At 39.4% G+C, this 12,884-nt stretch overlaps 1 protein-coding gene across 7 annotated transcripts in view; it reads left to right on the top strand.

The window, feature by feature from the left end:
- Positions 1 to 12,884, top strand: part of acaca (acetyl-CoA carboxylase alpha) — a 33,502-nt gene that overhangs the window by 5,488 nt on the left and 15,130 nt on the right. For 4 of the 7 annotated variants that reach the window (XM_085420142.1, XM_085420143.1, XM_085420144.1 and 1 more), the window contains 21 exons: positions 275 to 436; positions 636 to 799; positions 921 to 1,071; positions 1,282 to 1,385; positions 2,514 to 2,741; positions 3,321 to 3,471; positions 5,250 to 5,384; positions 6,215 to 6,361; positions 6,440 to 6,628; positions 6,993 to 7,093; positions 7,230 to 7,318; positions 7,457 to 7,581; positions 7,685 to 7,798; positions 8,592 to 8,705; positions 8,826 to 8,915; positions 9,028 to 9,146; positions 11,413 to 11,436; positions 11,851 to 12,000; positions 12,318 to 12,461; positions 12,560 to 12,662; positions 12,755 to 12,862. In XM_085420142.1, coding sequence (XP_085276268.1) covers positions 275 to 436; positions 636 to 799; positions 921 to 1,071; positions 1,282 to 1,385; positions 2,514 to 2,741; positions 3,321 to 3,471; positions 5,250 to 5,384; positions 6,215 to 6,361; positions 6,440 to 6,628; positions 6,993 to 7,093; positions 7,230 to 7,318; positions 7,457 to 7,581; positions 7,685 to 7,798; positions 8,592 to 8,705; positions 8,826 to 8,915; positions 9,028 to 9,146; positions 11,413 to 11,436; positions 11,851 to 12,000; positions 12,318 to 12,461; positions 12,560 to 12,662; positions 12,755 to 12,862 — 2,712 coding nt within the window. The remainder of the gene's footprint in view (positions 1 to 274; positions 437 to 635; positions 800 to 920; positions 1,072 to 1,281; positions 1,386 to 2,513; positions 2,742 to 3,320; positions 3,472 to 5,249; positions 5,385 to 6,214; positions 6,362 to 6,439; positions 6,629 to 6,992; positions 7,094 to 7,229; positions 7,319 to 7,456; positions 7,582 to 7,684; positions 7,799 to 8,591; positions 8,706 to 8,825; positions 8,916 to 9,027; positions 9,147 to 11,412; positions 11,437 to 11,850; positions 12,001 to 12,317; positions 12,462 to 12,559; positions 12,663 to 12,754; positions 12,863 to 12,884) is intronic. The other 3 variants (XM_085420145.1, XM_085420147.1, XM_085420146.1) reach the window with 2 other exon arrangements.

Raw genomic sequence — 12,884 nt, 5'->3', positions numbered from 1 at the left:
TTGGGTGCTACTTGGGAGTGACACACTATCTGATTCAGTGCTCATTATCTTGGTTGGTTGAAAGATGGATTGATAAGATTCAAATAGGCACGACAAAGAAATCTTTTGGGGGTTCTTTATTAAAAAATGGGGGGAAAGTAATCATGGTCTAATATATGCTATTTAGTCAGACTGTTATCATTTTTCCATGCTAGTTTATGATCACCATGTGTTATGTTAATAATACTCTTTTTCTTTTCTTTTTTTTTTTCCCTTTATTTTCTTTCTTTGTTAGATTGCTATGGGCATTCCTCTTCATCGGATCAAAGACATTAGAATGCTTTATGGCGTTCAGCCCTGGGGGGATTCTCCCATTGATTTTGAGGCTCTGTCAACTGCCCCTTCCCCACGGGGCCATGTCATTGCTGCTCGTATCACCAGTGAGAACCCAGATGAGGTAAGATTCACTCATTCCTGCTGTGCAAAAGTTTTCCAGCCAAAGGTTACCCAACGATTCATATCTGCTGACGTTATTGTGTGACTCATATTACTTTTCAGTCTTCTTCTTTTTTTTTTTTTTAAAAACAACAAGTACTATTATCACTACTGTTTGAATGTCCACTTTGCATCACTGTGTTTATGCTGTGTGATTGCAGGGTTTCAAGCCAAGCTCTGGAACAGTGCAAGAGCTGAATTTCCGCAGCAATAAGAATGTATGGGGCTACTTCAGCGTTGCAGCGGCTGGAGGGCTGCATGAGTTTGCCGACTCCCAGTTTGGGCACTGCTTCTCATGGGGAGAGAATCGTGAAGAAGCCATCTCGTGAGTATACTCAGAATTAAGAAACATTGATCTTATTATTTTTACTCCATTTTATTATATACACTTACCAATATGGATTATTTCTGTACAATGTCTAAACAGAGGTTATGGCTTCTTTTAGAAACATGGTGGTTGCGCTTAAGGAGCTGTCTATCAGGGGTGACTTCAGGACAACAGTGGAATACCTCATTAAGCTGCTGGAGACAGAAAGCTTCCAGCACAATAGTATCGACACAGGCTGGCTGGACAGACTTATCTCAGAGAAGATGCAGGTATGTGGAGATTGTGCAGCTGTTGCCAATGGATGTTCTTAACTGTAACGACAGGTTATTTAATGTTTGACCTATATGTTAGTGTCTGCACTGAAACCACAATAAAACCAAATGTTGGGATGATAGTCTCTTTGGTTTATCCTCCTGATATCCACAGCATATAATGCATGACTGTTTTTGTGTAAGTTGTAAAGTGTAATTTACATGCAGGCGGAGCGTCCTGATACCATGCTGGGAATTGTGAGCGGTGCACTGCATGTGGCAGATGTTAATCTCAGGAACAGTGTTTCCAACTTTTTGCACTCTCTGGAAAGGTAAAAATCTAATGCAAATAATATATGGTCAAATACAGTACTGCGCAAATTCTCTAGCCTCAATCCTTTATATATTGCTAGGAATGTGGGAAATGTGTGCAGTGTTTTTTTTTTTAAACATACATAGGAATGCAGTATATAAGGCAAAAATTATTCTAATGAGCTTGAAAGTGAATATTTGGCATCACTACCTTTAAGTCTTCAACACAGCCTGCCCACACTGAGGCAAGCTTTCTTTTCATTTCTTGAAGTAGTCTTCAGGAATAGTTCTCCAGACTGGTTCCATTCTCTGTCGAGATGATAGTCAATGACTAAAGGTGTACCCCTGTGTGCATTTTCTATCCACGTATGGTGTTATTGCTTTGACAGTGTCTTTGGGATCATCACAATGCCGAGACACTTTCTGATGAGGCTTTAGAGAACTGTAGAGGATCATTTGATGTTAAATATATATAATTGTTTTAGGCCCACCATTTGTCCAGTTTCTTCATTTTTTTTAAGGGCACACTGTATACTGTTGGTATTTTCCATAGATTTGGCTAAAGAAATGGGAACAGATGATTTGTTTTTGAGATGGGCTGCTAACAACAGAGATACAATTTGAACTTGTTTCTTTGCTAAACTGTTTCTTATGTGTAGAAGCATTACTAGTAAATGGTAAATGGCCTGCATTTGTATAGCGCTTTTCTAGTCCATAGGACCCCAAAGCGCTTCACACTACATTCAGTCATTCACCCATTTACACACACATTCACACACTGGCGATGGCAAGCTACATTGTAGCCACAGCTGCCCTGGGGCGCACTGACAGAGGCGAGGCTGCCGGACACAGGCGCCACCGGGCCCTCTGACCACCACCAGTAGGCAAACATGGGGTTAGTATCTTGCCCAAGGATATTTGGCATGCAGCCAGGATGCAGCCTGGGATTGAACCACCGACCTTCTGATTAGTGGCTGACCTGCTCTGCCACCTGAGCTACGGCCACCCCCGTAAATTCGTTTTGGCCATTATTTAATATGTAAACAAACAAATGAGTTGTAATCTGTTGTAAGCCGCAGTAGAAACAATCATTTGAAAAAACAGCATTTTGAATAGATAACATGAGACACTCTGTACTCTCTGACCAGGGGGCAGGTGCTACCACCACACACGCTGCTCAACACTGTGGATGTGGAGTTGATCTATGAAGGTACTAAGTACGTTCTGACAGTGACTCGTCAGTCTCCCAATTCCTATGTGGTCATCATGAACAATTCTTCTGCTGAGGTGGATGTCCATCGGCTTAGTGATGGAGGTCTTTTGCTTTCATATGATGGAAGCAGCTACACTACGTACATGAAAGAAGAGGTGGACAGGTAAACAAAACCATTAACTGTATGAAAGAATTGTTACTATTGTAACTGTAAGTTTACCACATGACAACAATTTAAAAAAAATAAATAAATAAATAAAGCAGAACATTATTGAGGAAAAAACGAACACATTGTAAAGTCGAGTCTTAATAGCTTACTGGGCTCGTCAGGCACTCTTTTTGGCTGCAGTGGTTATTTTTATATTTACATGCTTCCATCTCCCATTTCTGCTCGGTAGCACCTCGTACTTTTCGACTTTCCTTTTTCTCCCTCCCTCACGCTCATACAGTCTTAAAAGGCCATCCCTGTAACACTCTGGCGTCGTATTAAATAATTTTTTGTATAATAATTAAAAAAAAATGTTCACATCAATATGCGGCCCGCAAGCGGAGGTGACGTGGGCCGCAAATGGCCTGTGGGCCGCAAATGGCCTGTGGGCCGCAAATGGCCTGTGGGCCGCAAATGGCCTGTGGGCCGCGAGTTTGAGACCCCTGATTTAAGATCTTCAGATAAAACATGACACTGAAATCTTCTAATTTCTGGTTTGTTAACACTGTTTTTGTTTTGTTTTTTTGTTGTCAGGTATCGCATCACAATTGGGAACAAGACGTGTGTTTTTGAGAAAGAAAATGATCCCTCGCTGCTGCGGTCTCCTTCAGCAGGAAAACTCATTCAGTACACTATTGAGGATGGCGGGCATGTGTTTGCTGGCCAGTGCTACGCTGAAATAGAGGTACATTAGTTTAATGCAGAGGTGTGGACTCGAGTCACATGACTTGGACTCGAGTCAGACTCGAGTCATTAATTTTATGACTTTAGACTTGACTTGAAAAAATGTTCTAAGACTTGTGACTTGACTTGGACTTTTACACCAATGACTTGGGACTTGAATTGGACTTGAACCGGTTTACTTGAAAAGACTTGATATTTTACCCCAAATATAAAATTTAACATGCATATTATATAGAGATTGAAAATGTGACGTCATTCACGGGTAGAACCGCAACGGATTCTGGGAACTCGTGGCAAGCGGTACTAGGCTTTCAATTAAAATCAGTTATACAGCGATAAAAAGAAACACAAAAATGTCAAGAAGCCGTTGTATTATTAACTGCAATAGCCGGTCGCATGACAGCCACGGGAAGCCGACGGGGAAAGAGATCGGTTGTTATCGGATTACGTCGTTGAAGAGAAATTGTTCAAGCCATGTTTCCGAAGTAACAAAGACGCGACTGGATTGCAGCCATTCAAAGATCAAATATAACGTACCAGAACACTCCAGCTCACAGGTTAGTCTGCTCCAAGCATTTACACGAAGGTCAGTGTTTTTTAGTAGTTAATACGTCATTTTCATAACATAATTAGTGATATAGGTTACAAGCAAGTCTGGTGCTGAACAGAAATTGTCGCGCTATGCTCCTTTGTTTATTGTGCATAAATAGTGAATTGTCCTGACACAATATTGTGTTTCGCTTCTGTTATTATGGTACATTGACAAAAACATATACTTTTATTCACAGGATAAAACAGTTGTTTTGTATCACTAATTGCCCAGTACGATTACAGCATACAGTATTATTGTCACTGCTACATTTCTGTAACGCGTACCAGAAATTATTTCCACTACTAATTAATTACCGTTGAGCTCAAAGGTCCTATTAATAAACGGTTAACGAATGTGTATTTATGAAGACGATTTGTGAGACTGGTAAACTTATGATACGTACGATGGTCTTTCGTTCTACACGGTGCATTTCAAGGTCCTGTACCCATCCGTCGGTAAACTGTACCTGGGCTTGTTGCAGTGACCTGAAGTTACTAAACTTCATGAGTGTATGCACTCACTCCAAGAACCGTATGATTATAAATATGCATATAAATATGCTAAGATGAGATAGCTGACTTCATCTAACTAGCAAATGTTGTCCAGGCTACGTTGGTGATACAGTTTTTTTTTAATGTGTATGATATTTTTGTCATGCGATTTTAAAGCCGGTCCTACAACCGCATCCAAGAATAACATGCAGCTTATCTCAGAACTGTCGGTGAAAATTATTCTTGGAGCTAGGTTTAATTGAGCTGCATTTTAAAGAGGTGCAATTTCACAATTTGTGTATATTTTCTAAGTTCACTATTTTGTCATGTGTTGAGAAAAACACAGATTTAAAAATTACATGGTCTAATATTTACATTTAGCATATAACTGCAACATGCTTTTTTCGTTTTTTTTTTTGTTTTTTTTTTTTTTTTAAAGACTCGAAAGGACTTGAAATTCAAAGTTTCAGACTTGTGACTTGACTCGGACTTTTACACCAGTGACTTGAGACTCGACTCTGACTTGCCTGACATTACTTGAGACTTGACTTGAGACTTGAGGATAAAGACTTGAGACTTACTTGAGACTTGCAAAACAATGACTTGGTCCCACCTCTGGTTTAATGGTTAGTTGTGTGCAGTCCACTATAAAGATGGAATCTGTAAATATACATATGGTTATTTGCAAATAAACAGGTGATGAAGATGGTCATGACCCTCACTGCAGCAGAGTCTGGTTGTATTCACTATGTGAAGAGGGCTGGAGCAGCATTGGAGCCTGGCTGTGTCATTGCCAAGTTGCAACTGGATGACCCAAGCAGAGTGCAGCAGGTACATTATGTCTCATCATTCCACTTTATTGTTGTCACAGATGCAGTATTTGCTGTGCAGCAAGTAGGATTTTGTATAATGCAAAATGACGGTTAACGTAATATTTTTGTTTACATCAGGTTAAATTAGAGCATCAGTTTTAACTTTGATGTCATTTGCCCATAAAAAGTATCTTAGCAGGTATCTTGGTAACACTGAGTATTAGTTTAAATATGCATGTGTTGCGTTTAATGATTAATCGCTTTATGTTCAGATATATGAGGGGAACCAATGTGCAAGAAGAGACAGACAGACAATTAAATCTAACGGATGTTAAACTCCAGCACAAGCGTCTCAAACTAAGACGAATCGAATAGATACGTCACTGACACATATGCTTGCTTTCTACAAGCCATACCTGAATAACCCCCAGACATGAGAGCACGCACGCACGCGCACACACACACACACACACACACACATCCAGCCTATAAGCATTTATCTGCTCTACCATTGTATTATAATTACATATCATTATCTATGAGGAACCAAATGAACCAAAATGAGGTTGAGCTCACCATCATCATGAGTCTATATTGCACCCATATGGTGAAGCAAAGAGCAAAACAGCAGTTGAGTTCCCAAGAAATTGTAAAATTACCAAATTGAATAAATTAAAAAAATATAAAACTTAACACAACAATTAAGCAGAGAATAAACTAAGCAGTGGATTAAGAATTGCTTATTTCACACCATAACCTCTACCTCCTACTAGAACATACCATTGACACGCTGATGTATTTTAAAAATCCAGTGACTTATTAGTAATCGGTATTTGTATTGTCTCACAGGCTGAGCTCTACACAGGGACCCTGCCTTCTATCCAGGCAGTAGCTTTGAGAGGAGAGAAGCTGCACAGAGTTTTCCATAACACACTGGGTCATCTTGTCCACATGATGAATGGCTATTGTCTACCTGAGCCTTTCTTCAGTGCTAAGGTAAGAATTCATGTACACCAGTGTGCACACCAGCATTACTTTGCTTAGTCTTGAACACACTTCTTGTGTCTCTCCTAGTTGAAAGAATGGGTGGAAAGGGTAATGAAAACCATGCGCGATCCTTCTTTACCACTGTTGGAGCTTCAAGACATCATGACGAGTGTTTCAGGTCGCATCCCCCCTGCTGTGGAGAAGGCCATCAAGAAGGAGATGGCTCAGTATGCCAGCAACATAACTTCTGTGCTTTGCCAGTTCCCCAGCCAGCAGGTGCATCACAGACACTTGCACATGAACCACATATTTCTTACTACACATACCTTATCAGCTTTTCAGACCTGAGCTCCTTATACAGTTACAGCCCACTTTCATGTGACCATTTTTTAAAAATGTATTTTGAAAACAATGAACCCAGTGGCTTCATGCAGAATGAAAGTGCCATATCTAGGTGCGGATGTGTGTGAGTGACAAATAGATTTGTGGTCCAGAATTTCATGTAGCTTTTAAATTTCTTTACATAGCCTGTAACACACACTTGTTAAGGAACGCGTTGTCAGTGCCAAAGGGATTAAATGCTTATCAGTCTCCACTGCTGGTGGGATTAAATGCTTATTGTTTCTTCCTTTGTTTCCAGATTGCAAACATACTGGACAGCCATGCAGCTACTCTTAACAAGAAATCAGAGAGAGAAGTCTTCTTTATGAACACACAAAGCATTGTTCAGCTGGTGCAGAAGTGAGCAACATACTTTTTATCTAAATATCACCAAGTTTTAATCCTAGGGTTTAAAGTAAATGTTTTGTCTGTGTGCTTTATCTGCACAACAGCATACATTTTTCTTGTAAGACCAGAATGTTTTTGTGTCTAACAGGTACCGCAGCGGCATCAGAGGTCACATGAAGGCTGTCGTGATGGACTTGCTTAGACAATATCTAAAAGTAGAGATCCAGTTTCAGAATGGTGAGAAACAGTGACTTGACACTTTCTTGCTTGGATAGCAGAAACATTGCATTAGCATATTCTCACCACTTGATGGTGCTCTTAAACCTCAAGTTTCCTGTCCAGTTTTTACCAACGCTCTTATCTATCTGTCAACAGGACACTACGATAAGTGTGTCTTTGCACTGCGTGAGGAAAACAAGGGTGACATGGCCAATGTGCTCAATTATATCTTTTCCCATGCTCAAGTCACCAAGAAGAATCTACTTGTTACTATGCTGATTGTAAGTATCCATTCTTACTGATTTAGAAATCTCTATAAAAAAGTGATTTTCAGCAGTCGTGCCTTTTATCATATTCTTCTTCTTCCTCTTCTTCGCCATGCAGGACCAGCTCTGTGGCCGTGATCCAACACTAACTGATGAATTGATGGCCATTTTGACTGAACTCACCCAGCTCAGCAAGACAACCAATGCAAAGGTGGCGCTGCGTGCTCGGCAGGTCAGAATTGAACTCCTAATCTTGTTTGACATACTACAATGAAATAACAGAATTTAAAAAAACAAAACAAAACTGTACAGCAATGAAGAAGTACTATTCGGAAACTAAAAGAAGTTAGTTGAAGAAAAAAAAAAAAGATCTAAAAGCCTGATTGTTTAGCTGAAAAGCTTTTGAAGTGGCAGAGGCTGTGGATTGGCTCAGGTGATGCCTAATTGGTAGGACTGTGGATTTTTTAACCTCTGGCGTAGCCTGACATGCACTTTTAAGATAATTTGCAGCAACATGGGCCTTAAACTCTGTGATTGTTCTGTTGAGCAGTAATGTGCCCTGTAAGCACAGCATGAAACAAAATGTCATAGTTTGTAGTTGTATCTAGCTTGCTCATTTTAGTAATGCAATAGCTAATATTCATCCATACATCTCTGACAGTCTGTGTAGAGAGAAGTTTTTTCTCTTTGCTGTTTTATTAAAAGTAACTGTTTGTCAAAGTGCAACATCAAAGCTCAGAATCACCTGTGATCGCTGAGCAATACAGAAACACCAACACAACTATGAATGTAACTCACTACCAGACTTTATTTATTTAGTATTTTCCCACCAGATGTCACTATATGCTCTCCATTTCTTTAAAAATAAATATAAATATAAAGTAAAACATGTGACACATTAGCACAACAAAGTGTGTAGCTGAAACAGTGTAAAGGTTGACACTGTCAGAAAATGTAAAGGAAAGCATAATTAAGTAGTGTTTGCTGTGCTATACCTGAAGAGCACATTTATCTTATTCTTCCAGGTGTTGATAGCTTCCCACCTTCCCTCTTATGAGCTACGACACAACCAGGTGGAGTCAATCTTTCTCTCTGCCATCGATATGTATGGGCACCAGTTCTGCATTGAGAACCTTCAGGTGAGCATTAAAGGGCAAGAGCAGTAGTTGTGGCTGTGCATGTGTTTCACAACAACAGACAAAATGTCCAAGGTGTATGATTATACTTTTTTTTTTTCTTTGTTATTTTTCTTTCTCTAGAAACTGATCCTTTCAGAGACATCCATCTTTGACGTTCTCCCCAACTTCTTCTACCACAGTAATCAGGTAGTCAGGATGGCCGCCCTGGAGGTGAGAGGAATAAGAGTCTTGTTTATTAATCAGTTTCTCTGAATTTAAGTTGAACAAACTTTACAAGCACTTCACATATCTGACCAGCATTGCCTGTCTTCAATAATGTCAGGTGTATGTTCGGAGAGCATACATCGCCTACGAGCTCAACAGTGTTCAGCATCGACAACTGAAGGACAACACATGTATAGTAGAGTTTCAGTTCATGCTTCCCACTTCACATCCCAACAGGTATTGCTCATGAAAATAGCTGAAACGCGTACATGTGCATTACTATTCTGCTGTCCTGACCCCCTCCTTTCCCCAGGACGCTGTGCCATCAGTAATTCTACTCTTACTCTCATGTTGAATTTTTCATTAAAAGTTAGCTTTTATCAAAATTGCTTGCAAGGTGACAACACAACAATAATAATATTAGTCTGCGTGTTAGCAGCGGGACCTGCAATGATGTGCTGCAGTTGCTGCTTATGCCTGTGTTTCTAAATAGAGGAACCTGAATTTTTTCCTGTCTTACAGTTTTCTACAACATTTTATTTATTTTATTTTTTTTTTGACATCCCAACTCAAGGTGTAGCATGGCTGCATAAAATTTTCATGACCTATTATACTGTAACTGTTAAAAGATAAAGAATACTTATTATTAAGTACAGTGGATATAAATAGCATACTCACCCTAGTTAAAATGCCAAGCATCTGAGAAATAAAAATTAAAACCACAATAAATAATTCTCAACTTTTGGTACCTTTAATGTGACCTATAACCTGTACAATTCAATTGAAGAAACAAATCAGCATAATAAGCTGGTTGCATAAATGTGCACAACCTTTAATTCAGCTGTCTGCAAGAAACTTGAAGGGTTTCTTGTGACTGGTGGTAGAAATGTTTCGAGTTCTGTCCACTCCACTAACACTTAAGTTTCCAGCTAAAGAAAAGCAGCTCCAAAGCATGATACTGCCAACACCGTGCTTCACTTTAAGTACGGTCATGCATAGAGTGGTTTTAGCACCAAACGTTCTGTATGAAATTGTGCCAAAAAGTTCAACCTTCAGACCGTATCACATTTTCCCACAAGCTTTTAGGAGACTTGTGTATGGATGTTTTCTTTGTCAGAATAGGCTTCAGTCTTGCAACACTAGCCCATAGTCTAGACATGGTGTAAATGTCAGCAAAATCTTATTAGGACAGCTGAACTTTATGCGAGGTTAACGAGAGTCTCTAATTGATGACAACTGTGTACTCAAGAAAACTGAATGCCACGTTTAAATTAAAAGGTGCTCCAGTAATGTACTAGTTTTAGAGGTGTGCATTTTTATGCAGCCAGCTTATTTTTTATGTTTACATTTTTTTCCCCATAACAGATTGGTTTGTTTTTCTCTTGAGTCGTACAAGTTATAGGTCACAATAAAGGTGGGAAGAATTTTTATAATGATTTATTGTTGTCTCATTATTTTTCCCCCAGCAGGGATGTGTGCACTTTTTATATCCACGGTCCCTGTTTTTTTTGGGTTTGTTTTTTTTTCCTACCTCTGTGTCACTGTTCGCCATTGTTTTTCCTGTAAATGTTGTCATGTGCAAAAAAAGAAGGTATTTTTCACCACTGAAAATACTTTTCTTGGTTTGTTAAAACAGGACTGAGCAATTAAGCAATTGAGAATCAAGAGTTTCAGGTCACGTGCTCTTGCTTAAGTTCTGAGGGGAAAAAAAAAACATCTGGCACAAAAAAAGTCAGAAGTTATTGTACGTGCTCAGTATTTGAAAAGGTTTTTAACAGACACAGTACTGTGGCATTTCTGTTGCACTCACTCAGTTTCAGCAGCTGGGTTCAGTTCGTCCATGTGTGATTGCATGTTTTGTGTATTTTTTGTTTGTTTCAATGCATTTGCTTGTGGTTACTAAGTAGTGCTTATTTTTTTGAAATCCTTGCACTCATCCATCCGCATGCTTGTGTTTTACTGTGTATAAATTAACCTTCATTTTTGCATCATAATTTGTGACATACGGAACGGCATGAGAGTGTGACGTGATCCACTCTTTGTTCAGAGTTAGCCTCTGAACAGGGTTTGTTTGTTTCTTTTTGGATCACGTGATGCATGTGTAGAGGAAGCAGTTAAGTAGCAAAATGTGTGTTTATTGTGAGAAAGAGTTATTTACCATAATTTTACCATTCATTACATCCATTTCTATATGCAGTGGATGCATACAAGATTCTGAAACTCCACCCATGAAATTTTCCAGTCCCCCCCCCCCCCCCCCCTTCCCAAACACACACACACACATACAGAGCACCAAGGATACAAATGTAATTGGTTGCATTTACATCAGATGTGTTTCTCGTTAATCTTTTTATGTGTGAAGTCACAGAATAATTTGGTTGTTCCTGGTGCAAAAATATGTTAAGGGACACATATAATCACATGCACACATTGCTACACCTTAAATGTCTTCCTTCTGATGCCTGTCACTAACCACTTGATAATCAATGTTATTTGATTGCAGAGGGAACATCCCCACTCTAAACAGGTAAAACATTCTTTTAATTGCATCCACTACCGGTGACTAGCTAGCTGGATGAATAAAGCTGTAATTCAAGTTGAGATTAATTATCTAGTTGTTGGTTATAAAGCTGTTTTATTTGTTTAGATTTAGTAACTTTGGTCTAGTCTGGTTGATAATTGCAGAGTAATTTAATTTTACTGACATCTGCATGGCCTATGGCATTCAACCTTTCTGCCAAAAAATGTCTTTACTGATGGGTGCCTGTTTCTGTTGAAATGACTGCTCTGTATCTAACTGCTGTGTGTATGTGCTTCAGTATTGTGCAAGTTTAAGATAACTTATGTATGTCATATAGTTTAAGATGATCACATAAAATTTTGGTAGAAATCATATACTAGTACGCATCTCCAAAACTGAAACCTCTGACTGTCCTGCCAGGAAAATGTTTCCTTCAGTCCTGGAAAATCTTAAAGTCATGGACACTAAATTAGAGGAAACTAAACCCCAGGACCCTAAAGCACCAGAAAATGAATCACAGGATGATAATGCTGAGAAGAAAAATGCATCAGATTTGGATACTGTGGACAGGTTTGACACATAAGACCTCTCGAGTGCTTATACAAGCTGTAACTTTGGGGTTGCCTGCTTACAATCAAAGGACTAACACACATCAAAATGAAACTTGGATACTTGAGGGGTCATTCTGGTGGTTTTACGTGGTCTTGTTCACTGCAAAGCGGTGTTATCGTAACAGGATATATCTAAATGTCCTTGCCTACGGTATAGCTCTTTTCCTATGTTCATTCCTTGGTGGTGTTTTGTTACTACTTGTTTTTTTTGTTTGTTTTGTTTGTTTGTTTTTTAACATTCAAGCCTTTTTTAATATTTCTCTGTCTACACCTTAGGATGTCATTCTCATCCAACCTGAATCACTACGGCATGGTGCACATGGCCAGTGTGAGCGACGTTCTGCTTGACACGTCTTTTACACCACCCTGCCAGCGCATGGGAGCCATGGTGGCTTTCCGCAGCTTCCAGGAGTTCACCAAGTCAGTCCTTGTGTAAAAAAATTCTAAACTTGAGTGGTTTTTATTGGGAGGTAAAAGTATCACTAATCGTTTTTATATATTTTTTAAATATTTTATAGGAACATAACAGATATGTTGAGCTGCTTCTCTGACTCTCCTCCACAAAGTCCAACCTTCCCAGAAGGAGGCAATCCCGTGCTGTACGGTGAAGAGGACAACAAGGTGAAGAGGGCAGACTTGTACTAGTCACTAGCCTGTCACTGACCCCTATAACTAAGGATTCGAATTAGATGTGTATTTGCTTTGTTACCCAGAGTATCCAGGATGAGCCTATCCATATCCTGAATGTTGCTATAAAGACTGACAGCGACATTGATGATGATGGCCTGGCAGCTATGTTCCGGGAATTCACTCAGTCAAAGGTGGGAGACATCTACAGCAAAA

This window comes from Rhamphochromis longiceps, linkage group LG10 (genome assembly GCF_057381845.1).
Source record: "Rhamphochromis longiceps isolate RC_006_pf linkage group LG10, R_longiceps_female_GT1.1, whole genome shotgun sequence".
NCBI lineage: Eukaryota > Metazoa > Chordata > Actinopteri > Cichliformes > Cichlidae > Rhamphochromis > Rhamphochromis longiceps.
Note: the sequence above shows the minus strand (reverse complement) of the source record. Positions and strands in the feature narration are given on the sequence as shown.